The following is a 24,454-nucleotide window of genomic DNA, read 5'->3' as shown; positions in this document are numbered from 1 at the left end:
AGCATCAGGAGAACCACGTCAAAGCTTCGTTTATAGGTGAACAGCCAAAGAGTTGTGTTCCTTATGACGGCAACCAGGTTGTTCTTTTCGACTCCATATGATGTAAATTTCCTGCATTTCACGATCCGTTGTCAGAGGCGGACTCAGCGAATGAAGCCGACCATGGATGCACAGCGACTGCAGTAGTATGAATTCATGCCGAAACGAACGACGCCTGGGGTAGATCCGTTTTCGAGGCTCATAGAGCGCTGGCACCTCGAGCAACGGACGATATCGAAGTTCATTGAGGTAGGTCCGGAATCGGTGGTTGAGGGCGAGGTAACAGGCTTGGTGCCGCTGGAGGGTTGATGTTGGACTTGGACAGAGGGCGAGCTCATTGTCGCTATCCAGAGAATCGCGAGTTCGTGGCAATAAGAGGAAGAGTTGGCCGAGATGTGCGACCGACTAATTCGTGAGAATCAGGCCCAGATTTTGGGCACTTGGTAAAGTCGAGAAAACAGGGAACCAGAGTCGATGCGTGGCAGACAGATTAAGTGGTGGAGAAATCAAGGATAAGCTCCAGTCCAAAGCAAGGTTTGCAGAAGGAATTCACTGAAATATCTGTCGAGTAGTGTCGAGGTCAACTATGTATTTCAGTGAACCCTTGAGCAAACCTGATCTGCTGGTGATGAGAGAGAAAAAGGAGGAAGAAAGGTGTGCGATTTCAGGTGTGGATAGATATACAAGACGCCGGCCCAGTGGGGGGAGACACCAGGACAGTGGAAGTCAGGTATCTCCAGGTATAAATTATTTATTACTGTTAGCGTACCACCGCCAGGGATTCGACGCCAAGGGGACCGCCCCGTAGATTGCTGTCTAAAGGGTCAGATCGATCCACTTTCCGGATTTCCTTTTTGTCTTTTTCTTTTATCCGCCTCCCTTTGTTTTCTTCCAGCTACTCCTAGTAGAAGAAGAGGGGGCAAAGAATTTCGACTATGAAAGAAAGGAGAAAAGTGCAGCAATCAATCCCCAATTGGGTCAATGATATAGTACGGAGTAAAGTGGTTGCAATGGAATGTGGCTTCGGTTTCAGGCGGTGTCCATGCAATCAATAAATCTGAGCTTTGGAGGTCTAAAGAATTAGCCCCTAATATGGACGGTGATGGTTGTGAATTGGAATGATGATGCGGATATCAGGGTATGATGATAGTGAGCATCATGATGCAGTAGGTAAATAGTATGTGGTACAAAATACCTGCTCTGAGTGAAGAGTGTGGATGGATATTGATAAGTACAGTACTGGAACTGTGGAGGGCAGACTAGCAGATTCTAGATCAATACTGGCATTGTTGATGATTCTTTTATGATCAAAGAAAATAAAGGCGTTGACTTGGTACATCAGGATACATAGCTACCACACCACTCTCGATAGAACCATGCATATTATTATTATTGCCATCATACCATCATTATAATTGTCATCGAGTGCTGTGATCGAGTAGCCTAACTTAAGGCTGCCCTGAAACTTGTTGTCCCATCGCGGAACCGGGGCGTTCGTTGACTGGCGGGTTGCTCCTCACCAATGAAAACGCCCAAATATATACAGTCTACCTACTTTAGGAGTTTAGGTATAGAGATGGCATCGGAACCAATCCTTTTCTGGATCGTTCCATGTGTCTTCATATTTCTTTACAACGGTTATCCCGCACAACCCCCCAATAGAAATCTCCCATGAACCTCCGAGGCTCGAGGGTCATGTCGTCATGACCTGGCTCGACCAGGTTTATTTGATTAAACTCATTTATCTCGTCAGCCACTGATGCAAATCGATCGTCCCACTTCTATCTGAGTAACTCCAGCTACTGACAAAACTGCAGAGTGCAGGAAAATAGAAAATACTAGATGCTCAAAAAGGCCTAGTGACTTTCCATACGGAGTAGTAATCAAACTATTGCCCTCTAGTACTAGTGTTACTTGAGACAAGTCCCACCAGGGCACGAAGGAGCGCCAAAGATAATAATAATTGTTTTCAAATCTCAATTCTCACATAATATCTCGAACTAAGGCTACGGAGCGGCTACAGAGCGTGGCTGTCTATGGCTTGTAAGTGGCTCGTTCAGCCAAGATCCATGTACCTTCGGGGTTGGAAGGATGCCGATGTCCATGGCCCAGACTACCTTAGATGTCCGTCCGGTATGATTGGTCGAAGGATGGGAATTATCTTCCAGACTTGCAAGCATGACGCCCTGGATATTTCTTTCTACGCACAGTTGGGGGACTTTTGACTCGTAATTTGGCTAATTTGGCTTTGTAAGTTTGTATGAATCCTAATGGTCTCTTTGTGTTGGGATATAAAGGTCAGCAACAGGTAGCCGATACCAGATACTCCGCTACTCGCTACTGAGAAAAGACTAGTAAAATAACTGCGGCTATGCTGCATTCCTTTTGAATCCTTGGGGCTTCAGAGTACCCACTCCGGGCGTTTCAGAATCTCGTCTGACATGAGCTGAATACTCGCTGGAGCGAGCCTGAGTCGCTGTCAGCCCGTCAGTGGCTGATCATTATTGTCCATCATTCCCCATAGAGTGACGGGAGCTACTTCCTAGGCTCATATCATATTTTTTCTGAATCCCTCTGTAGATATGTCTCGGAGATGTCCATTGTCCGATCTTGTGCTGTACAGTGAGATTACCAGTACTTCAGTAATTTATCCCAGTTGGACTCACTCCGAGCACATGCCCTTTGTCTCCCTAACAAAGTCGAGGGAATGTTGAGCTTTTACCCGATTTGGGAAAAGCTTTGCCTTACCAGCAGTTAGGAAATGTTTCTTTCAGTTTTCCGGAGTTCGGTAGACTACTTTCCGAATTTTTGATTTAGCATCCCACATCGCTTGTCTATTTGGAGTTAGGACTGCGACCAGCTCTGAAACTAGTTGAACTACAGAGGCCTGAGCAGACTAGACACGAAGATGTTCATGTGCAGAAATCTATCAATAGTAGTAGCACAGGAGATGCTCGATTAAGAGCATTTATTTATATATTGTAGATGAAGTGCCCCGGCTAGCCTGGTCAAGGCTACATATGAGGCAATTTACAGAAGTAATCCCTCTGTTGAGTGATTTTCTCCCATCTATCCGATTTCCGACAGATCCATGCTAACAATGGGGCAATCGGGCAACATACAACACAATTTCGATCGAATGCCTGCCATAACAACTGGCTCCAAAGGGCCAGGAATATCGTCGGTGCCTGATTAGACAGGCCTCGGTCGCCTCTCATCTTGCGACATCTCACCGATCCAAACATGAGACTTTGCCGAGAATCATCCAACTTCCTAACCATCTTGTGCCGGCGTACACAGGTCGCGTCTCGAACAAATCTCCCGACTATGAAGTGCATTGTTCTTTGCAGATACACGAGTCCAGTTCCGTTCTGCCGATACTGCGTCTATGTGCGTCACTAAATTAACTTGGGAACGGGCCGCTTTGGTATATTTATTTTTGAAGTAGTCGAACTTCCAAGTACAGCCAGCTCTTTACTGAAGATTCCACTAGAGTCGACAGTCCGCAAATAAATTTAAGGCTGTCCAGAGTAACTGCGAGATTTCCATCTGCAGCATCTGCAAGGCGTCATAATAGTGTAGCCTTGAGAAAGTCTTCCTTTTGCAGCAGGGCGGCATGCAGGGGGGTGAAAAGGTAAATAGGTTCAATACTGGTGGAAGTTCATAACCAGTCCACACTTATCTAGACCAATAACTGGAAACCATAATGGCCGGGATGATGCGTGCCTAACGGTCTTGGGTTCGGGGAGTGATGTCGATTTGCATGATTATACCCATCTATTTGTCGGACTCTTCCGTATCTGGAAGCCGATGTGAGGGGATACAACGCTGCTGCTGTGACATCATCTCACATGTGCTGGTTAAAAAAAATTGTGTTTGACTATGGACAAACTACGGCGATTCGCGATGACCAACACACATTCTGGACAGCTAATGGTTATAGATAGGCCTGAGAGACGAGAGAGCATTAATGTTGAGCCTTGAGAGTGTTTTGCTTGGTCCCCAGCCTCATCCGATATCATCCTCTCTCTTATCAACTGGACAGTTGGGTGTGGTTTCCCCTGGAATCATTCCGACGTCATGGAAACATTCAGAACTGCGAGCAGCCCACCATCGAGAGTGCTACCTCAAATCGCCCAACCACAGTCTCGCATTGAAGCTTCTTTTCCCTTCGATCGCAACATCACCTAGGTAGCACACTACTGCGAGTGCACAGTTCGAACTAATTGAAAACAGAGCCTGCTGCAAGCCGTCTGCTTGATTCGTACTTGGTGGATCAACCACCCTGTCCCGCAGCTCCCGCTACTGTACCTACCCCGCCAGAGCACTGTTGACCGAAAATCTGCCAACATCTCGCTCGTGCTCCCGTCTTCACACGCACGTCACAAACAAAGTCACAAAACCTTCCTGAGAGGCTGCAGCATATCCTTGTCCTACAAACCTTGCGCATTGTCAAAGCGACGAATTGACACCATGACCGGCACGTCCCCGAATCTCTACAGCTTTCCCAACACCGACGCTTTGGCCCCGCAGTTGAGGGCCTATGTGCTCCGGTGTCAGAACTCCGCCATCAATCGCCATAACACGTTCCGTGTCGCTGTATCGGGCGGTTCTCTACCAGCAGTCCTCGCCCAGGCTCTTCTTGCGCCTTCAAACGGTTCTCCCGAGGACACTGTCCGGTTCGATAAATGGGATGTTTTCTTCGCCGACGAACGTGCTGTCCCTCTCGACCACCCTGATAGCAACTACCGCCTGCTCAAGGATGAGCTTCTAAGCAAGATTCCCGCCGAAATGGGCACTCCTAAAGTGCATCCCATCGACGCCGACCATGTCAACGATGACACCCAGGAGCTTGCCGACCTGTACCAGGAGGACTTGATGCGCTCTTTCGCGGCCAAGGACAGTGTCAAGCTGCCTGTCTTTGATCTCATTCTTTTGGGTTGTGGTCCCGACGGTCACACCTGCAGTCTCTTCCCCGGCCATGAACTGTTGCGAGAGAAGGATGCCTGGGTGGCCGCGGAGACCAACTCGCCCAAGCCCCACCAAAGCGCATAACCCTCACATTGCCTGTCGTCACACACGCCGTCAGTATCGCTTTCGTCGCCACTGGAGCGGGAAAGAAGGAGATTCTCAAGCAGATTTTCGATGCGGAAGAGGGACGGGAACTGCCCTCGGCGCTCGTCAACCAGGGTGCTGGGGAAAAAGTGAGCTGGTTCACCGACCATGCTGCCATTGATGGGGTTTCATTCCCCAGACGTGGAAGCTTGTAAGCTGTTGTGGACATATGAATGGCGTTATGTTCTACTTGCTATTTTTGCTTTCGAGAACAGTCAAGGGCGAAAAGTACCTCTACCTTTTACACAAGTCTTCTAGGTTTCCTGGCTGGCGTTACGGCCTAGAAATTGGATTAGTGCAGGGACAGTGACTTTGAATCGAGATCATTCTTATAATGTGTTCATTCTCAATCCAATATGAGGTCGTCGAATGGTCTTTTTCTTCATCTAGAAGTTAAGACGGCAGAAAAGTCTTCGTAGACGGCGGTTAGGGTCGTGAAATGCGTAGCTAAGAACATTGAACGTTTATGAACGACTGTGTGCACAAACTTTGCCGTAATCAAATAGAAAAAAGCATCCATCCATGAGCATGTCCATAAGCTCCAAGTATCAGTATATCGATAGTCGGACAAATACAACTCGTGGAGATCGTCTCCGCCAAGCTTCGTTCATTGTTAGTGTTTACATATCACCGCACGGAGCTGCGTCACTCCTGACCTACCTTGTTTTCTAAATCTTCTACATACCCAGCTCAGAACGAGATATACACTTGTATTGACCCCTCCTTTCAGAGGAACGATGCATATTATCTAAACCGACCACAACCATGCCAATCCCCACGCGCTCCCTTTCCCTCCGCGGACAAAGTAAACAGGTTAGTGTTGCGAACCAGAACCAAACCCCTTATCCAACTAGCTATCAGTCAGTCCAAACCGAACCCAGTCTCTCAGCTTTGTTTTCTTACCGCGTCGTTACTGGCTGGAATACCTTACTCACTATCACCAAGTCAACCACAGGACGCACAGCACCGAGCAAAACCCCGCCAGAGGGCGATGGCGATGGATCCGCAGACACGCACTCAAGCACAAGCGCGAGCACAAGCACGACCGATCGCAGGAAGAGTCTCCTCCCTCAGCGCAGTATCCCCGTTCGGGATCGAGATCGAGATGGTGCTGCTCCCGTGTGGCAGCAGCAGCAGGAGGTACGGTTACAGCGGGGGAGTCGGCTCTTGATGAAGACGCCGGGAGCACAGAAGCTGAAGGAGGAGGGTTCTTCGGAGTCCAGCACGGCAGTACCAGCGGCAGCGGCAGCTACAGCTACAGCCGCAAACGCTCGACGACGGAGTTTGATACGACCTAGCCCGTTGAAGACGGGGACAGCTACAGCTACAGGCGCAGACATAAGGACAGGGACGGGAACGAACCCGGGCGGGAGGGTTGCTACAACGCCGAAGAGCGCGACGTTCAGCGCGCAGGGATTGTCGACCTCACCCAGGAAACGGGAAGTGGTCCCGTCGATGTCCCCCAAGAAAACGGATATGCCGCCGCCGGCGCGGCCGACCCGGTCGGCTTCGATGAGACAGCCTTTGAAAGCGGGTCCTGGGGCTGGTGCTGGTGCTAGCGCAGGTCCCGGGAACCCGGCCACTGGGGTTAGGCATGTACGGCACCGGAGCCAGATTGTGGCGCCGTCGTCGAGTCAGGGTCAGGTTTCGAGGAGGAGCGACTCGCAATCTTCTGGGTCAACGTCTACGACAGCTGGGTTGGCGGCTGGGACGAGATCGAGTGGGCAGTTTACGACATATCAGCAGCAGTTCTCGCCGAGGAAGGTGGTGAGGCCGGCGGGTTTGTCGACTGCCAGGGCGTCCGCGGATGGGGAGGATTCACTGATTCCGGCGTCGTGGCCGGAGGTTGCGGCGCTTCAGACGGAATTACTACAGTTGAGCTTGCTACATTCGTCGTCACTACAGCAGATGGCGGCACTGGAGGCCGAGTCGGAGGAACAGCTACAGACAAAGTATGACGCGGTCGCGAAGACGTATCGCGCGATTGTCGGGGAAGAAAAGAAGTGCCAGCGGTTGCTGAATGGACAGGCCTTGAATCGCTGGCTAGAGCACGCCAGCGAACATGGTGGTCGCCCGAACTTCGCCGCGCAGATCCAGGCCTTTTCGCAGCTCGTGCAGGAAGTGTGTGATTTGACCGACAGTCTCGGAGGGAGGTATACGATGCTTGTCCAGGAATTCGAGGAATGGTTCCGGAAAGCGCAAGCGATCGAGACCATGCGACTTCATCGACAACAGGGGGATGCGAGCCATGTGGTTTTCATTGATCCTCTCGATCGGGTATGGAAGGACGAGGTGCACGCCATGACTATGAAGCTTGAACAGAGCTCGAGGCAGCTGCAGAGCCTGGATATTGCGGGCTACGACGGACCAAAGCAAGCGCTAGCTGATGCTGCACTTGTGCGCACAGCCAAGGGACTAGACGTGATAATCGCTTCGATGGTGGACGAGTTGAAAGCGATACGTCGGATCGAAGCGCAGATTGTAAGGTCGGAGAGGCAGTGGGTTAGTCAGCTCACAGCCGAATTGGCTGCAACCCACCCGCGAGATGCGAGGGGCCCGAGGCCTGGAATGTGGAGAACTGCGCTGTCGAGGTCATAGAGTCATAGACGGTTCTATCTGGGTTTATCTGATGGATCGACCATGGAACCCTCGGAATATCTATCGCTCGCAGAGTGAGAGTACCAAGGCACGACGCTCAGTAGCCAGACTGTACCTAGCACCTCCGCTGCAGCAGTCTACTGGCAAAGAACTGAAATTTAACCATAGCCCATACGTAGGTAGGTTTTGACACTAGACAGCACACCAGTCGCTGGGAAAGGAATAGAAACGAGAGAAGAAGGGGACATCAGCGAGCAGCGAGAGAAACTAGTCAAAGAAGAGCTGTCTAGAGCAGGCCCACCGACAGAAAACTCGGGCAGATGGGGTTTCACAATGACACGTTCGATGCATCCAGAAACGCCGTCTGTCGGTACGAGAAAGTGTCATCGACAGGGACGGGAAAACCTGTTCGGTTCCTCGTCTGATCCATGATTCCAACCCATCTGCGTTCCTGAGACTGCTCGCACCTGGTTATTTTATTCCTTTCCTTTTTCCCCTCTGTCCCATTCTTTCCTTAGCCCGCCAACGGTTCTCAACGGGATCCATGAAAATCCTGATCATTGCAATGGGTCGCGGGGGCTAGTATGCCTTGATTTGGACGAATCGCCTCACTTCATGAAAGTAGTCCTCTTTTTTCGGTCGATCATGCACTCTACTACCTTGGTTTTTTTGTCCAACCATGCAAGTCTCAGAATTCGGATGGTGAGGGGCCGCCTGAGAGTACCGGAAGTCTGGAAGGTTGCCCTTGTTCTCCATAAAAGCGATAGCAATCAGCCAGTGGAACCTGAACTTGTACGATGCGAAAAACAGGACTTTGAATTGCAGTGTCCGGGATTCTGCCAGGGTAAATCTTAGACCTGTTTTGTGTCTGAGATCGCCATCGCCTTTCCGATCAGGATTTTCTGTAGAATGGACGTTGATGAGTTGATGGAATGATGAGCGGAGTAACCAAGGTGCTAAAAACGTATCATAACTATGAACAAAGTAAAGAGGTAGGGGCTGATAAAACGAGGATAATCAGCGAACAGGCTCACAGGGAAAAGCGTAAACATACTTGAAGCGGTAAGCAAGCTAAAGTATCTTCCCTAGTCTTGCTAGTAGTAGTACTATTTATCTACTGCCTATTATTAGGCAGAGCAGCAGACAGTCCCAACAGGACACAGACATCTAGTTTCCTGGATTTCCTGCAATCTGCAGGCCATTCAGAGCGTTCCATACCGCATCAGAGAACGGTGACAGGCGGGTTTGCTTTTTTGACTAAGCGGTGGAGTCCCTGCCGGCATGATCATCATCGTTCGGGTCCGACTCGGGTGTCACATTTCAAAGAAACTCGTGCTGGAGAGTTAGACTAAAGTAAGAAGATGGGATCCTATGCCGATGGTGAAAGAGAGAAAAGAAACAGCAAAAAGAGGGAGTAATTCTTGCCGAGACAATGTTAAGCAGTGAGTGGCAAACAAAAGGCTATATTACTTGTCAGATGTAAGTACCGTAGAGGTTGTCCCCAGAAGAAGAGTGGGTCCAGTGACAGTACAACCTAGAGAGGACCGAGGAGAGATGCTTCAACACAACCAATACATGGAGAATAGTAGTTCGGTGGGTTTTGAGTCTGGACCTGGAACGAATGGATGGATCTACCTGGCTTAATAGTTGATCAAGCCTCAAGCCCCCTCTTTCGGTTCTTTTCGTTTGTTCTTCTCTCGGCTTATCTATTCCACCTACCTCTTTTGCTCGCCTCTACTTTCCCACTCTTCGCTCTCATTCCCCAACCCACCCTTATCGACTCGATCTACTCCGTACCGAGATTAGCTTCATCGGATCTTGCTTCTGCATTTTCTCTTCCCCAGACTCTTCTTCTCCTTTGGTTTCTTACCTGCTATATCTCTTTATCTACCGCATTCATTCCTGGCCAACTGTCTATCGCCGAGACTGACGTCACTACTTTCGCCCCAAAAGATACGACGGCACAGAATAGAAGAAACAGAAGCTCTAATCGCCGGGTCGAGATGGTCCACACGCCAGGAGACTAGAAAACCGCCCCCCCTCCCGTCGTTTAGATCGAATATTTCGCCCTAGCTTCTGCATCGACGCCAACCATGAAGGACTCACTGTATGATCGCATCTGGCGCCGGGAGTCGGGCTACACTCCGCCCCCGACGAGTATTCGTGGCATATATGGTTCCAAAGAATGGATTGACGATTTGGATATTGTAAATGAGCTGGGAGGCCACACGGGCTGCGTCAATGCGTTATGGTATGTGCTAACTGCGAGACCACTAACGATGGACTTCTTTCTCTGACGAGGTTTCTTGTGTCCGGCGGTAGTTGGTCGCGGTCCGGTCAGCTATTGGCCTCCGGTTCTGATGATCTGCATCTCAACATCTATTCGTACCAGCCGGAATGCTCGTCTGCACCCTTTACGCTCAACACCACCGTTTACACCGGTCACAAGGCGAACATTTTCTCCGCCAAGTTCATGCCCCATTCGAATGATCGCACGCTGGTGACGTGCGCCGGCGATTCTCAAGTGCGCGTCTTTGACATCGAATATTCCGCGGGTAACAGCAATGTCGCCGCCACGTCTGCTTTTGCTGCGTCGGCCCGGAGCCGTCGCTTCAACAATTTCTTTGGCAATGCGCGCTATTTGAATGAAAGAAACACCAATTGCAGAGTCTATCGGAGTCACGCGGATCGGGTCAAGAGGATTGTCACCGAGTCGTCTCCGTACCTCTTTCTCACATGTTCGGAGGATGGCGAGGTTCGGCAGTGGGATTTGCGCCAGCCATCTTCCGCCTATCCGCAGCCGCGCGGGGGACAGGGCTTCATGGCGTACCGGCCGGGTCTGGAGCATGACGATTCGAATGTGCCTCCTCCGCTGATTTCGTATAAACAGTACCATCTGGATCTCAACACCATCTCGTGCTCCTCGAGTCAACCGCATTACATCGCGCTGGGCGGCGCTCATTTGCATTGCTTCTTACACGACAGGCGAATGCTCGGACGGGATCTCCTTGCGGAAAAGGGCCATCCCGGGGGACTTTCCGACAGCGGTAGCCAGCACGATGACGAACTGATGGGACAAGCGACGAGATGTGTTCGGAGGTTTGCCCCCGGCGGTAAGAGACGAATGAGCCCACGGGATAATGGGCATATCACCGCCTGCAAGATCAGCGACGCCAGTCCGAACGAGATGGTTGTCAGCTGGTCCGGAGACCATATATACAGTTTTGATCTAGTTCGGAGTCCGGATGCGAATGACCCGGCGTCAGCGGCTCCGAAGTCCATGCATGGAAGTCCTAGTTCACGTAGACGTCGAAGCTCAAAGAACAGAAAACGTAAACGGCAAAAGGGAGCTTCGCTGTCGTCTCAGTCTAGCGGCAACCGCCATCAATCGCGTCGGCGATCGGCGGAACACGATGACAGCGGTGAGCTAGCCTTCAGAGTCCGCTATGGCAATGGAGAGATGGAGGATATCCCGTTCCCTTCGCTATCCGAAACGGTGTCGAGCGCTGCGCCAAATGTGTTGGAGCAGGCGCAGTATTCGGTTCTGAACGAGGCACAGCGGCTGAGCATGCGTATCGCCAAAGGACTTGTCAAGCTCCGCAAGGCCCTCTTCTCCTTGGAAGCATCTGTGCGCGAAGCTACCGAGGCCTCAAGCCCATCCGACCTGACGCCGTACACTGCCTCATTCTCTACTGTGTTGACACATGCGGCGGAGCATCTGCCCCGAATGGGAGAAGTTATGCGGACATGGAGGTATCCTCTCGATCCGAGTCCAGAGGTTGTGAGCTTTCAGCAATCTCTTCGTCGTAATCGGGAATCTGCCTGGAGATTCGTGCAAGCTGCGGGAACACTTGCACGGTTTCTGGGAGGTGAGATCCAAAGTTTTTCCGAAAATGAAGATTCGGCGATCAACCTATTCCAGCAGATAGTACCTGCACCCGGAGAAAATAACGTGATTGACACGAAAGAGCAATTTGGCTATGACTTTATCAAAGCTATCTTGCTGTTCTTCGAAGGAGGGAGGGGTGCTGTATTGGCTGGGTTCAAGAGCAATCCCTTTCACAGGCGTAATCTGGCGCGGTATCCGATTCCTGAAACAGCTGAGGACAGTGCTATTGAATCGGTCCTGGTTCCTTACCTTCAAGGCTTGGCAGGGGCCTATCCGGTGGTGAATGTCGATGCCTCGAGATTTGAGCATGACAGCACTCGCACACTGTTCCCGACACAACATGCTGCAGTTGCCGCCTTTGCAAATGCCTTGCGATTGCCACTGGAGGATTTGGGACATGTTGCGGCCAGGGTTAATGGTAATGGTGGGACATCACATCACGTTCGATCTCTTGACCGGGCTTCAGCAACCAGGTTCTGGGTTCTCAAGGTAGGCCGAGGTATCTTGATGGAGACGGGTACTGGAGTCAACTACGCCTTTGTGAACCGGGCCTTTGGCGGGCTGCGCACAGAAATTGAAGATAACTTGGACAGTGAGCTTCCGCAAGAGAGGCTGCAAGAGGATATCGACGGCAGCGTCGAGGAGGAGCCGATCCAAGACGTGCACCTCGTGACTTCTGGTGCCTCTATGAACGGAGACTCACGAACCTCCAACCCGAGTGGACTGCGGACGGGGTCCACTAACGGCAGGTCGGGCGTTAGAGATGGGGACTCCATTGAGCACGGCAATGCGGCGGTTGTGAGCGAAGATGGCTCCGATGTGTCAACAGAAGACGAAGGCGAAGATGAAGAAGAGGACGAGGATGAAGGAGACTTCGACATGGAGCTCGGTGATTCTTCTGACGAGGAGGAGGATGAGGACGAAGCCGAGGAGCACCTCATCAACAGATATGGTTTCCGACGAACGCGAAGAGAGGATGTCGAACTGGACGTGCCTTGTTCCTCCCATACTAAAGTCTACCGGGGGCATTGCAATATCAAAACAGTCAAAGACGTCAATTACTTTGGGCTGAATGACGAGTACGTCGTGAGCGGCAGTGACTCGGGCCATATATTCATCTGGGATCGGAAAACAGCGAACCTGGTCAACATACTCGAGGCAGATAGCGAAGTTGTCAATGTTGTGCAAGGTATGTCCGTATTGACCACATGTACGGCATTAACTCACGCTTGTTTATAAGGACACCCGTACGAACCGACCATCGCCGCTTCTGGGATCGACAACACTATCAAGATCTTCTCGCCCGATCGCCATGCACAGGAGAATGCGCGCCGTGGTATCAACATCCTAGACCCCGATAGCCCAGCTAACACGCTTGGTGCAAATGTTGCCGGTATTGGCGGCCTCAAAAGTTGCAAACGCATCCATGATAGCTACCGGATCATGAGCCAGAACGACGTCGATCGTCAAGGAGGCATGAGCGAGGCGTACATCACGGTAAGTCATCTGCTCCTTCGTCCCTGGGATTTTATCCTTCCTTCATGGTCTGACACCGTCATTCTCAGAGGAGTATGTTGGCTCGGCTAGCTGCTACATTACGGCAAAGACAGACTGTTGGGGGTGCATTGGTGGACGGGGCGGGCGAGGGCGCGACCATTGTTCTGGACGAAAATTGCACTGTAAGCTCTCGGATTATTCTTGGCATTCCCCTGGTTTGAAGACTAAAAGTGTTGTGTTCAGGTGATGTGAGTGCCCCTCGCCAGATGGTCTCAAAGCGTGGTCAACTGGTCATTGGCCATGCGTACGATTTTTCAACGTTATTATTAGACCCAAGTTGCCAACAGTATTATATACACCATTCTTGGGACTATGCACTGGCAACGTGTTGTAGTAAGTAACACTTGGACATGGTACTATCGGGTCGACAGAATAGACGCAATTGTAGCGTACATACTTGGAAATACTCTTCCTCATCCACAGTCCATATATCGCTAGAATTGTGGTGCAACCTAGTCAGATATTTGCTGTGGTTGTGATCTGGTTGTCAACCATCATTATTATTGTTATATCGACACGTGATGATAAGGATACCCCACGTCTAAAAAAAAAATTCGAGAGATGGATTATGGGTCCAAGATCTTCGGGAAGCAATTGCAAATTATTGCCGTTCTTGAATATACATGTATAGCACCTCATCCTTCTTCTTATCATTATTACCTTACTGGTCCAACTCATAGAAATCCTGGAGTACACCAACCTGAAATATACCTTCCACATTGCAGATCACGGCATATACCTCGCATATAAGGACCGATTACGAATTCTACGAGCAGCAACAGCAATTTCCCAAGTATCTGAATATACGCTTCTGCTCCCTGTTTGCAAACGATCGAACATAAACATGGACACACGCACAGACACAGACACAGACACAGACACACTCCTCCGCGAACGCTCCGAAGCAACCACCCAGCTGTACGCAGACCCACACAATCCGCACAGATACCTCGACCGAGGCCGGATACACGAGCGCCTGGGCTTTTCAGATCTCGCGTCGGCGGATGCGTACCGGGCTCTGTCATTGCTGGAGTCTGTCGTTGATCCGGATGGGTGCGAGTTTCAGGCTAGGCGGCGGGTGGACAGTCTGGAAGGGGTTGAGGATGAGGAGGATGAGGAGGGCGAATTCGAGGATATATCGCAGGAGGAATACGATGAGATGATTGGGGGAGTGTATGGGTTGCTTGTGAGGAGCTTGGTTCAATGTGGATGTTATCGGGATGCGTATGAGTTCTGTGTGCGTGGGCTTGCGTTGTTGGAGGAGGCGGGTGTCGATGCGGAGGATGAGATTGCTGGGCTGAAAAAGCAGCTTGGGATACTGAAGAAGGTGTATGCTGCTAAGCGGGGGAAGGAAGGTGATGGGGAGGTGGTGGTGGATCCAAGCGTGCTGAATGCGCAGGGCTACGCGAGGCGGGTGCTCTACCCGTGGAACACGCATGAGCCTGACCGCAAGGCGCCCGAGACACTGGCGTTGCTGAACGAACGACTGAAGGATGTTGCGCCCAAGTGCGAGGTCAGGGCCGTTGCGCTGCCTGCGTTGCATGGTCCGACTGCAGGCCCCGACGACGAGAGCGCAGCAGGAGTCTCCGTCCAACTGGGCCTGTTCGCAAAGGAAGACATCGCGCCCGGGGAGATCCTGTTGCGCGAGTCGTCGCTGCTAACAGCCACCAACCGTCTCCACGATGACCTCTGCGACGCCTGCAACGCCCCGCTGCCGGAGCTCTCGTCCGCGGAACCCCCCGTCGCGTGCGACGGCTGCGCCGACACCATCTTCTGCAGCCAGAAATGCCACGACACAGCGCAAACGGTCTACCACGGCGCCGTGTGCGGCCTCATGGACAACCTCGAGTCGATCGGCAAGGATATCCCCGACCCGAAGGATAAGGCCGATTACCTGTACCTCCTGCTCCTGGGCCGGGCCATCGCCATGGCCGCCACGCAGGATATGCATCCGCTCGATCTCCCGGAGGTAAAATACATCTGGGGCGACTTCCACGACCTCGACCTCAACAACCCCTCAGACTCAGACGACCCCACCGCCACCCTCCCATTCTCCTTCCAGCTCAACATCCTCCAGCCGATGCGCATACTCGAGGAAATGGAACTCGACCCGTACGCCAACCTCGCCCGCTACGACACCTGGGTGCTCAACACGCTGTACGCCAAATTCCGCGGCACCGCGTCAGGCCGCCTCTCCACCTGGGACGGCGGGCCGGAGCTGTGCGCCGTGCATCCGCTGTGGTGTCTGGCGAACCACTCGTGCGATCCCAACGTGCGCTGGGAATGGGGCGGCGAGATTACGTTCCGGGCGCGGACGGAGGCCGAGCGAGCGGTGTGGAAGGGGAGGGGGCGCCTCTGCGGCGGAGCGGCGAGGGGATCAAGGCGGATGAAGAGATTTTAAATCATTACTGTGATATTGGGCTCGATGTGAAGGAGCGGAGGGAGTGGGCTAGGGGTGCGCTGGGGGTTTGTGTCAGTGTGAGAGGTGTGTTTGGGAGGCTTCTATAGCGTAGATGGTTGGACTTGGTATATAGAATGGTTGTGGCGGCGATACAGCACTCGAGATACCCGATAGATGACTGAATGATTATGTGAATCTTACAGAGACTTGATATACAAGACCTAACAGGCAAGACTGAGACTGGGTATAGCAGTTTGCAATGAATTCACAGCCTAGAAATATAGATACACCTTTAGAACCTTTGCCCGCCTATGTTGTTCCAGTTATTCAACCATTAAAACCTGCTGAGTCACTGTGCAATGTCCAAGTACCGAAGGGCATAATTCAATATGAGCTTTTTTCTTATTACAAATAGTCGGAGGCGCGGTCCCGACGAGGTGGAGTCCTAGATAGAGACCTGCGCCTGTTGGAGTCGCGAGGTGGAGGCGAACGAGATGCCGAGACAGAGCTCGAGTTCCTTCTGCGTCTCTGTTCACGTGCATACCGCGGAGGGGGACTGGGTGATCGTGACAAAGAACCGCCACGGGGACGGCGACCAGGAGGAGGACGCTGAGGGGATACACTTCTTTCGGCACGCCGACGAGGCGGAGAAAGAGACTGTGAGGAGTAGCGTCTACCACGCGCCCTTGCATCCCCAGCTCGGGGTGGTGGGGTAACAGAGCGTGACGGTGACCTTGAGTAAGATCGATCTCTCCGGCTGTAAGAGGTTCGCCTTCTTGGCGGCGTGGCGGATCGCGAAGGAGAGCGAGAGTCATAAGATTTGCCACGGACACGTCTAGGTGGTGTACGAGCCACCGACGACCTTCTTCGGCCAGCTGGCGAGCGTGAACGACTATAGGACACTGAGCGCCGACGAGACTTTGGGACTGGAGATCTCGATCGACTGTGGCTTGGGGTAAAACTTCTTCCTCGAGAAGATCCAGACACTGATTTCGAGTACGACCTTCCACGGCTAACGGAACGACGCCGGCCGCGGCTCCGTGAAGGAGATCGTGAATACGAATATGATCGCGAGCGAGACCGAGAAGAACCTGTGCATGTCGAGCAGGTAGAATGCGAACTGACAGACTCCGAGTCCGACTCTGCGTCGCGTGCAGGCAGGGCGGGAACAGTCGGTTTGGGAAGATTCTTCAAGTGTTCCCGCATGTCTTCCGTCAGAATACCGAAGCCGATACTCGTGAAGTAGTTGATGGAAAAGCGGGTGTTGCGAGGGTTGTCCAGAGGGAAAAGTCCCTCGAAGCTGGGCCGCAGAATTTCATCCCTCATGTGCTCCTGCAACTTCGCAAGGCCAAGATGTTCCCCTAGATCCTGGAACAGAATCTTGATAAAGATACGGCTGCTAGAGGTCGTCTCGTCTTCATTGAGGTGAATAACAGACATGACATGCCAGCCGATGGCGTCTGTGCTCAGCATATGGCCAAAGAAACGGGCTATATTGCGCAGACGATTGGTTTCGTATCGATGGATTGTATCGTAATACTTGGCGAAGGCGGCTTCGAAAAGATCAGACCATAAACGATTGATTTTCGCAAATCGCTCTCCAATCAAGCCGTAGAATTTCGAGTATGTTCGCTCCTGGGAACAACATTCGATGATCATTGAGGGGAGTTCTGGCTCCAGGCCAGGCGGCAACGAGATCTTCATAAGCTTGTGGCAACATTCTTCAAAGTCGATACTAGACATGATAGTCAAGTAGATTGTTCGCCGGAGATTGACGAGATCTGTATTGCTCTGATCCTTGATTTCCATCTGTCGTTCTTCCTCCTCTTCCTCATCAGAACCCTCGTCGGTTTCGTCCTCATCTTCTTCATCATCGCTACCCTCGCCAAGGATTTCGGCCTTGAGCTTCTTGTACGCCTCTTCGTGCTCCTCCCACTGAGGATCGTATTTGAAGACATTGAGGCCATCTTGAGTATCAATTTCATCATCGAGACCGATACGATGTGTGATCTGATCTTCCTCCTCAACTAGGTCGAGTTCCTCCTTGATCGCGGGGTTGTCCTTGTATCTATCCTTGCGAACTTGGAACAGGACCTCGATCATATATTGAACTCGTTTATCGATGTCGGCCTCGTGCAAAATATTCCTGAACTGATCAAACACAGCCAGGGCGATGGGAGCGCTCATCTCTTCCAAGTGCTGGCCAACTTCCCTGGTCAGACCGACGGCAATCTCCACACTATCATCTGTAGGTTTATGTAGTAGAAGAAGGAGAATCTGGGCGGCAAGCATCTCATGAGCGACTTGCTGGTTACACAGATGCGCAATGAATGTGGTGGATGAGATGCAGACGGCCTTATCGTTTCGCTTGAAAGCTTTTCGAAATTGGACAATCAACCTATTGAGCAGCAATTCGCCGACTTGAGGCAACTTGGTATTGACAATGGCCGCCATCGCCGCGTAGATCGGGGTAAACGGTAAACTCGCCGCTTGCGCCTTCATGATGCTCCTGCAGAATAAACCTCGGCCACGCACCAGGTTCTCCCCGAAGAGCTCGGGAACGATGAACTTGATGTTGGACACGTTGACCTTGTTGATGAGACCGTTGATGGACTTCTTCAGAGCTTCCCATGCCATACGCTGGTATTCTTTGCTGTTCTTATCCGTGATCTGCGCCTGCAGCGCACGCAATCGAGCAGGTGGTATGTATGTGCCCCCAGATCGCATATCCAACAGTTTTTCATACTCAGCTTTGGCGGCAGCTTGCTTCTCCTCCTCCGTCATGGGCTTCCGCGCAGCTTCCTGCTTCTCATGCTGACGAAGGCGCTCGGCCAGCTGGCGCTCTCTTTCGACCGCACGCTCAGGATCGATACGTGGCGCATCCCCATCATCCTTCAGCGAGTCACCGGGTGGCGATCGACGGCGACGAGGGGAAGGAGACCGAGATGGGGGAGAGCGTTTTCGCGAGGCTGAGGGCTGTGGAGAGTACGACGTGCCTGGGGGAGGTGTAGGCACGCGAACGGCGGATTGCAACACGACAGAATCCGTCATGGTTGCACTGTGTCTGAATCTACAACTCCGGAGTTTCTTGAGCTAGATATCAACTCCAGAGCTCGAGATGCAGTATGTGATCCAACAAAGTTCTTTCAGTCGGGAACTTGAGGCGGCGAAGGGAGAAAGCCTTAGCGTCCAATGATATCACGTGATCTCGGAGGAGCCAAGCTGGCCTGGACTGTTTATGGGCAGTATCAGAGGAGACATTTCGTCGTGCACTTCCTGCGTTCTGTTAGGAGGGAATCAACCTAATTCGAGCATCCATTATGGTGAGTCTTCAAATCCTCCTCAGCCATACCCAGCTTCTACTGACTGAATCTGATCGCAGCTGGGCCAACTCGTGGGATCCGCCATGCTCTTGGTCGCTACCGCGATCTTTCTTTATTACACGGCTTGGACTCTCCTTATGGTACTTATCCACCCCTCTTGACGACACCTGACACGAAAACTAACTATCAAATAGCCATTCGTTGACACCGGACACCCTCTTCATGACCTCTTTCCTCCTCGCGTGTGGGCTATCCGCATACCTGTCATTCTGACTCTACTGGGCTCGGCCGTGGTTGGTACCTTCATTGGGTTGGTAATGATCAAGAGCAACAGAAAGAAAGCCGCCAAAGCTGCTGCTGCCAAGAAGAAGACCTGAATATTGCCAAGAAGAGGTGGCATACAAAGGACCGGTGAAGAAAAGCAAAGTCTACCGGAGTGTGCAAGGGAGTTTCCCCTTGATTTTATTTAATAAACTTGTATATCAATATTATCTATATTCTTTGACTTTCGCTTTACCCTATCGAGTTAGAGAGGAATCTTCACGTTGTCTCATCATGAGGATGGTGATGCTTGTCAATGACGAACTGATAGGTCATCGGCAGGCACAGAAGTCTACGGTACGAGGTGTCATAGGAAAATGGCACGTTGGGGAAAAAATTCCCTAGATGATGACAAGCACAGATTTGATATGACCGGCAGATATCATGTCTCAAGTCATCGCTTGATCGTCCACCAATGACACCTTGGGGCCTTACAGATCATGGCTATGCTGCAGAAGTGACCCCGTGACAAGTCGACAACGACCACCTGACGCTTGATCCTGAGTCGGGAAGACTTGGTCGTTGTTTGACTGGCGGTTACCTCCGGGGGCAACCGTGGATACGTGGAATGTTCGAGCCAAGTTTCAGTATCCAGTTGATGATGGTGATGATCATGGCCTGCCATCTCTTCATATGAGGATCCCTCAGGCAAATCACGTGTCGTATGCTGACCCCGTGTTTCGGGCGCGCGTTGTTTGCAATGTTTGTCTTACCCCTCATGCGGGATGGGGGTGGTTGTTTGTAATGTCGTTACCAGCAAAGATACGGTACCTCGTGCCAGATATATAGTCACAGGCATTCATGCTCCAAGATCAGCTGTCGAGAATGCTGCGAGGGATTTTGTAACTTTGAAGTATAGGTTCTGTGTGAATACCTTAACATTTCAACAACTTGTACTTATAAACCATCGATGAGACATGGTTTATGAGGGGTGCTAACTGAGATACGGAGCGGAGAGTAGGGGGGGAGGCAGACAGGTACCTTACTCCGTAAGGTAACTCCGTACTCCCTGGTACCTAGGTACCCACTGATAAGGAAACCAGCCTGGAACTATTGACTGATACATGCTAGCTGCTTGCAGATAACGGGTAAACTTTGGTTTAAATTACGTATGAGCAGTCAGCCTACCATGGAGAGATGTCATCTACCTATGCTCCTGACCTGCATGAATTCCCCTCCCCCTCTCTTGAACCGTTTACCTGCTCTATATCTCTCTTCAAACGACTATCTGAGATCTTTCTTGAGTCCTGAGTTTTGGAACAGTCATACGAGACTGTAGTTCAGAGATACTGGAGATAACTACTGAGTTGGAGGCTTGGATGACAGAAGAAACTCTGGCATCCGAGTCATACTGAATCCCGCATCTACAGAGCGTATCCAAGGGTACAAATCCCCAGGTACGCTGGCTCGCGCGACAGCTCCGCACTCGAACAGAGAGAGTGCAATAACTTATTCCGTCCTTCCTCTGAGATCTTTGTCACTTCAATCAACAAACAATAGTATGTTTCAATGAGAGCACGCAACTGCTTCTTGCGATGACTCACGCTGACAAGTGTTCTGTACACAAGGTTCCACGCAGTCTCTAGATAGGTTCCCAGCTCATCGATCCTCTTTACCAGTCAACATTAGCGTTTGAACCCCGTTCTCAGACCTTATCGGAGGTCTTGAGGGCGGTCTCCTTAGTGAGATTCTTGTTGCCTCCTTGAGGCACTCCTTCCAGTTGAATGCCCCCGGCAGCCTCGGACGACTTATTTCGCCAGCAGGGCCGGGCTTCAGGCGATCTCATCCCCCTTCCTTCAGACTTCACTCGGCCAAGTCCCGAAAACAATGACAATATTGGAAAAACGAAGAAAAAGGGTAAAAACGGCAAAGGAGGTAAAGGGGCCAAAGCGGTAGCCAAGTCTCCGCCTGATGACCTGTATGCATGGAAATCACTCCTCTTCAGGCTATAAGTGTCCATGAACTGACAAAGTCCGTCCTTGATGCCACAGGATTGACACTTCCCCGCCTATGCTAGCTGAGCCGGCGTCTTATTCAGATACTCCGTTAGCTCCCCCTAGTAATCCGGCTGCCTCGGCCGTTCCAGACGCGTTTGGGTCTCTTACGGAAACGACGGAGAATGATCTTGCCATCCGTACGGGAACATGGGCAAAATCAATTCCATATGGAAAAAGTCCTCCAAATGATGGCATCAATGGGGAGCTCACAGGCGGGTCTCCCCTCAGCTTCCCTACGCACCTAGATAAAGGTGGTTTCAGTCAACCCTCGTCAACCTCTCCTCCTCCTCGAAGGAGACCCTTGAGCTACGGTAATGGATACCTGAGCAGCAATTTGTCCAGGCAGCAATCCGTAGATAGGCAGAAGAGCAATTCTCTGAGTGGCCCGTACGATGGTCATATTCCCTTGCCTCATCTGCCGCAACCTCACTTCTACGGTGCTCCAGATATTGATCTCTCTCCATTTACTGGTTCAAACCGTGCAGCTGGAGAAGAAGGTTACTCCTTTTGTGGCTTTGACACTTTGTCCGGTCCAGCATTTAAGTCCTCCAAAATGGGTGGCACCGTAGTGCTTGTTGGTACTGATGGGGCCTTGGACGTTCTCGCAATCGAAGACCGCAAAACGCGTTTAGTGGGAAAGCTCAGTGGGCTCAGGGGCCGGGTGGTAGAGGCGAAGATCCTAGCCTCTACCTCATCGAACGATCCGTTCATTTCATCTAGACCGCATGTCGCCGTCATAATACACGGACCCTGTGCCTCAAGTGAAGACGAAGGCAGGACATCTTCTGCTGGTTCGGAAACAAATGAGATACCGCCTAGTCAGACTGGAAGGCTTCCGCCGGGTGAAAAGCGCGTTAGCAAGGATGAGCCGAAACTGTACCAAACCAGAGCCGAGATTTATTCTCTCAGGAGCGGAGAGCAGATCACAACACTCTTCACCACGCAACCTACTCCGTGTTTTGAGAACATTCCCGGATTGCCTGCTCTGGCCCCATCTCCTATTGGGAATCTTAAGCTACTCGTCAACGGGAACCATATTGTGTTGGCGTCCGGCGTCAGTGGCGAGGTGTATGTATACGGCATAAACCCTTTCTCACAGCCATGTGCATATCACTGCTTGGGTAAAACCTGGACAAGTGTACAGACACGAGAGGCTCGGCGATACTCAACATCATCCAATTCAACTGATCCGGATGCATCTCGCAACGACTCCCCACATGGTTCAGCTGTTTCAGATTTCCCTGTGCTGGCGCTTAGAGGACGATGGCTAGCAATAGTGCCACCATCTTCAACGTATAGAGCTTCTATTCGTGGAACGGTGCCTGCCTCACTTATTCAGGGCAAAGCTTTTGGGCTCGAGACGCGTAGTCCTCCAGCCAAGCCACCAGTCACCTGCGCAACGGACGTTGGCGAGGGCGAGAGTCTCTTTGACAAAGTGGCAAGGGGTGTCACACAAGAGTTGGTACGTGGTGCCCGCTGGATGGGCGACCAGGGACTTCAAGCTTGGAACAATTACTGGAACAAAGACCAGTCTCAGAACACGTCCTCGCGGCGATCTCCAAATTTTATGGACTTACCACAACAAGGATACGGTCTCTTCCCTCCGACACATGCCCAGGAAACTCAGAGAGCGTCGCCTGCAGAACCTGATTTTGTCTCGATACTGGATTTGAGACGATTCGATGATGGCGGCGAGACAAGGAATGCTACGCTCAACCCCATCGCTACCTTCCAGGTCCCTAATGGATGCAGCTTCTTGTCATTCTCCCCTAATGGCTTGATGTTGCTCACGGCGAGCAAGAAGGGGGATGTACAGTACGTTTGGGACTTGATGCAAGCCAGGCATTGCCGGGCAGGGGTCTTCCTTTCCGAGGACTCCGCATCACCATCAGCCAATGTGCGACAACTTGCGCGGTTCGCACGCCTCACCACATCTTCCATTGTCGATGTGATCTGGTCCCCTCCATCCGGAGATCGTCTGGCAGTGATTACCCGCAAGGGTACAGTGCACGTTTTTGACCTCCCCCGCAGTGCTTTCCAGTGGCCCCCGTTCCGTCGAGCTCGTCCCCAACCCCACAAATCGCAAGCCAGCAATTCCCCCACGGACGAAGCGACTGACAGAGCGGCTGTGACGAATCCGCTATCCGCCGCGTTCAAACTCGTTGGTGGAAAAACACAGCCTATCCTGGCTGCCGTCAGAGGCCGCACTCCATCCGCTGGCTCTGCATTTCCTGCAGTCAGTGCATTCGCAATTCCCTCCGCAGCTGGAGTCCGAAGTGGGAGAGCGGTTGCTGCTGGTCTTAGCAAATCGATGGGTGCAGCCACTGGAACAGTCAATACTCTCCGGCACGCTGGTGAAAATCGACTGCACCTCTCCGGTCTCGCCCGTGACCCAGCCGCGTCTCGTGTGGTTTGGATCTCGAACAAAGGACAGCCTTTCCTGGGCGTGGTAGACAATGGATTCTTCCGGCTGTACCGGGTCAAACGGTCCATTTCTGCTCAGAAGTATCGCCAGCTGCAGTCGGTTATCGGAAACAAGGAAATCGAGTACAAGTTGCCTGCGAACCTTCAGACTCAATGCGGTCCACTGCTGATTGGGTCATTCGCTCATGAACACACTGTCTCTGCCATCTTAAGCCTGCCGTCTTCAAACTCACGGCCCCACACTGCCTCAAAGATTAGGTGCCAGCCCCTGTCCCAGGCTGAGATCGAGACGAACGCACCTTACCAGCCCTTCCACACCGACCACAGAGTCAATCTCTTCGTTTTCTCGAATGAAAATGAAGTATGTGATCCGTTGGCTTGTGGCCCGGGCGGCCAGTGGATCTTTGGCGACAGCATCTCGCTGACCAAACTTCACGTGCGGCCATTCAGCGCCGGTGGCGGCACCGGGGACGAGGACGATATCACGCACGAACAACACCACGGCTTCGGGGGAGAAATGGAGAATCTCATCAGTCTGGGCAACAGCACCGGCAACGTTGAAGAAGTTGTTATCACCACTCGGAGGAAGAAGAGACATTCCATGGCAGTCCCCGCTGCTCCTGGCGCTGGTGTCGACGACGGCTTCTTCGAAGACGACTGTGAGGTGCTTGATTTTGCTCGGGATCGGGTTTGAAATTCAACATCAAACCGTTCCATGCTATTTGGAGTACCTGTGCCTTATGTGCCTTGCGCATCCGAGCACCTTGACATATTTCTAGACTTTGATCTG

The 24,454-nt window shown here is 51.8% G+C and overlaps 9 protein-coding genes across 9 annotated transcripts; 6 read left to right on the top strand and 3 right to left on the bottom strand.

Annotated features, from left to right (window-relative positions):
- Window positions 1–143: 143 nt before the first annotated feature.
- Window positions 144–377, bottom strand: P174DRAFT_378486 (uncharacterized protein; the record flags this gene model as incomplete). The annotated part of the gene is made up of 1 exon (XM_024822841.1): window positions 144–377. One exon carries the CDS (start codon window positions 375–377, stop codon window positions 144–146), a length of 234 nt encoding a protein of 77 aa, XP_024678280.1.
- A 3,278-nt stretch (window positions 378–3,655) lies between these two features.
- Window positions 3,656–5,493, top strand: P174DRAFT_515728 (6-phosphogluconolactonase; the record flags this gene model as incomplete). The annotated part of the gene is made up of 3 exons (XM_024832217.1): window positions 3,656–3,681; window positions 4,542–5,049; window positions 5,088–5,493. 3 exons carry the CDS (start codon window positions 3,656–3,658, stop codon window positions 5,307–5,309), a joined length of 756 nt encoding a protein of 251 aa, XP_024678279.1. The 3' UTR covers window positions 5,310–5,493.
- Window positions 5,494–5,919: 426 nt separating this feature from the next.
- Window positions 5,920–7,752, top strand: P174DRAFT_378181 (uncharacterized protein; the record flags this gene model as incomplete). Its single annotated transcript, XM_024822810.1, has 2 exons — window positions 5,920–5,959; window positions 6,044–7,752. The coding sequence occupies 2 exons, from the start codon at window positions 5,920–5,922 to the stop codon at window positions 7,750–7,752; spliced, it is 1,749 nt and encodes a 582-aa protein (XP_024678278.1).
- Window positions 7,753–8,041: 289 nt separating this feature from the next.
- P174DRAFT_303811 (uncharacterized protein) lies at window positions 8,042–9,240 on the bottom strand. The gene is made up of 4 exons (XM_024821628.1): window positions 9,223–9,240; window positions 8,918–9,087; window positions 8,807–8,866; window positions 8,042–8,751 (listed from the first exon to the last, which is right to left on the bottom strand). The coding sequence occupies exons 2-4, from the start codon at window positions 8,966–8,968 to the stop codon at window positions 8,332–8,334; spliced, it is 531 nt and encodes a 176-aa protein (XP_024678277.1). The 5' UTR covers window positions 8,969–9,087; window positions 9,223–9,240; the 3' UTR covers window positions 8,042–8,331.
- Window positions 9,241–9,845: 605 nt separating this feature from the next.
- P174DRAFT_378363 (WD repeat-containing protein) lies at window positions 9,846–13,359 on the top strand (the record flags this gene model as incomplete). Its single annotated transcript, XM_024822828.1, has 4 exons — window positions 9,846–10,003; window positions 10,075–12,830; window positions 12,882–13,138; window positions 13,207–13,359. The coding sequence occupies 4 exons, from the start codon at window positions 9,846–9,848 to the stop codon at window positions 13,357–13,359; spliced, it is 3,324 nt and encodes a 1,107-aa protein (XP_024678276.1).
- A 422-nt stretch (window positions 13,360–13,781) lies between these two features.
- P174DRAFT_454697 (putative MYND domain protein) lies at window positions 13,782–15,619 on the top strand. The gene has a single exon (XM_024829257.1). It carries the CDS (start codon window positions 14,043–14,045, stop codon window positions 15,597–15,599), a length of 1,557 nt encoding a protein of 518 aa, XP_024678275.1. The 5' UTR covers window positions 13,782–14,042; the 3' UTR covers window positions 15,600–15,619.
- Window positions 15,620–15,922: 303 nt separating this feature from the next.
- Window positions 15,923–18,650, bottom strand: P174DRAFT_378139 (putative cell cycle control protein; the record flags this gene model as incomplete). The annotated part of the gene is made up of 2 exons (XM_024822805.1): window positions 15,923–16,690; window positions 16,725–18,650. The coding sequence occupies 2 exons, from the start codon at window positions 18,648–18,650 to the stop codon at window positions 15,923–15,925; spliced, it is 2,694 nt and encodes an 897-aa protein (XP_024678274.1).
- A 207-nt stretch (window positions 18,651–18,857) lies between these two features.
- P174DRAFT_445578 (dolichol phosphate-mannose biosynthesis regulatory protein) lies at window positions 18,858–19,599 on the top strand. Its single transcript, XM_024828376.1, has 3 exons — window positions 18,858–18,922; window positions 18,982–19,062; window positions 19,117–19,599. Exons 1-3 carry the CDS (start codon window positions 18,920–18,922, stop codon window positions 19,297–19,299), a joined length of 267 nt encoding a protein of 88 aa, XP_024678273.1. The 5' UTR covers window positions 18,858–18,919; the 3' UTR covers window positions 19,300–19,599.
- Window positions 19,600–20,967: 1,368 nt separating this feature from the next.
- P174DRAFT_424856 (uncharacterized protein) lies at window positions 20,968–24,358 on the top strand (the record flags this gene model as incomplete). Its single annotated transcript, XM_024825235.1, has 2 exons — window positions 20,968–21,161; window positions 21,235–24,358. 2 exons carry the CDS (start codon window positions 20,968–20,970, stop codon window positions 24,356–24,358), a joined length of 3,318 nt encoding a protein of 1,105 aa, XP_024678272.1.
- Between the last annotated feature and the right edge of the window lie 96 nt (window positions 24,359–24,454).

Source organism: Aspergillus novofumigatus (assembly GCF_002847465.1).
Source record: "Aspergillus novofumigatus IBT 16806 chromosome Unknown P174scaffold_9, whole genome shotgun sequence".
NCBI classification, from domain to species: domain Eukaryota; kingdom Fungi; phylum Ascomycota; class Eurotiomycetes; order Eurotiales; family Aspergillaceae; genus Aspergillus; species Aspergillus novofumigatus.
Note: the sequence above shows the minus strand (reverse complement) of the source record. Positions and strands in the feature narration are given on the sequence as shown.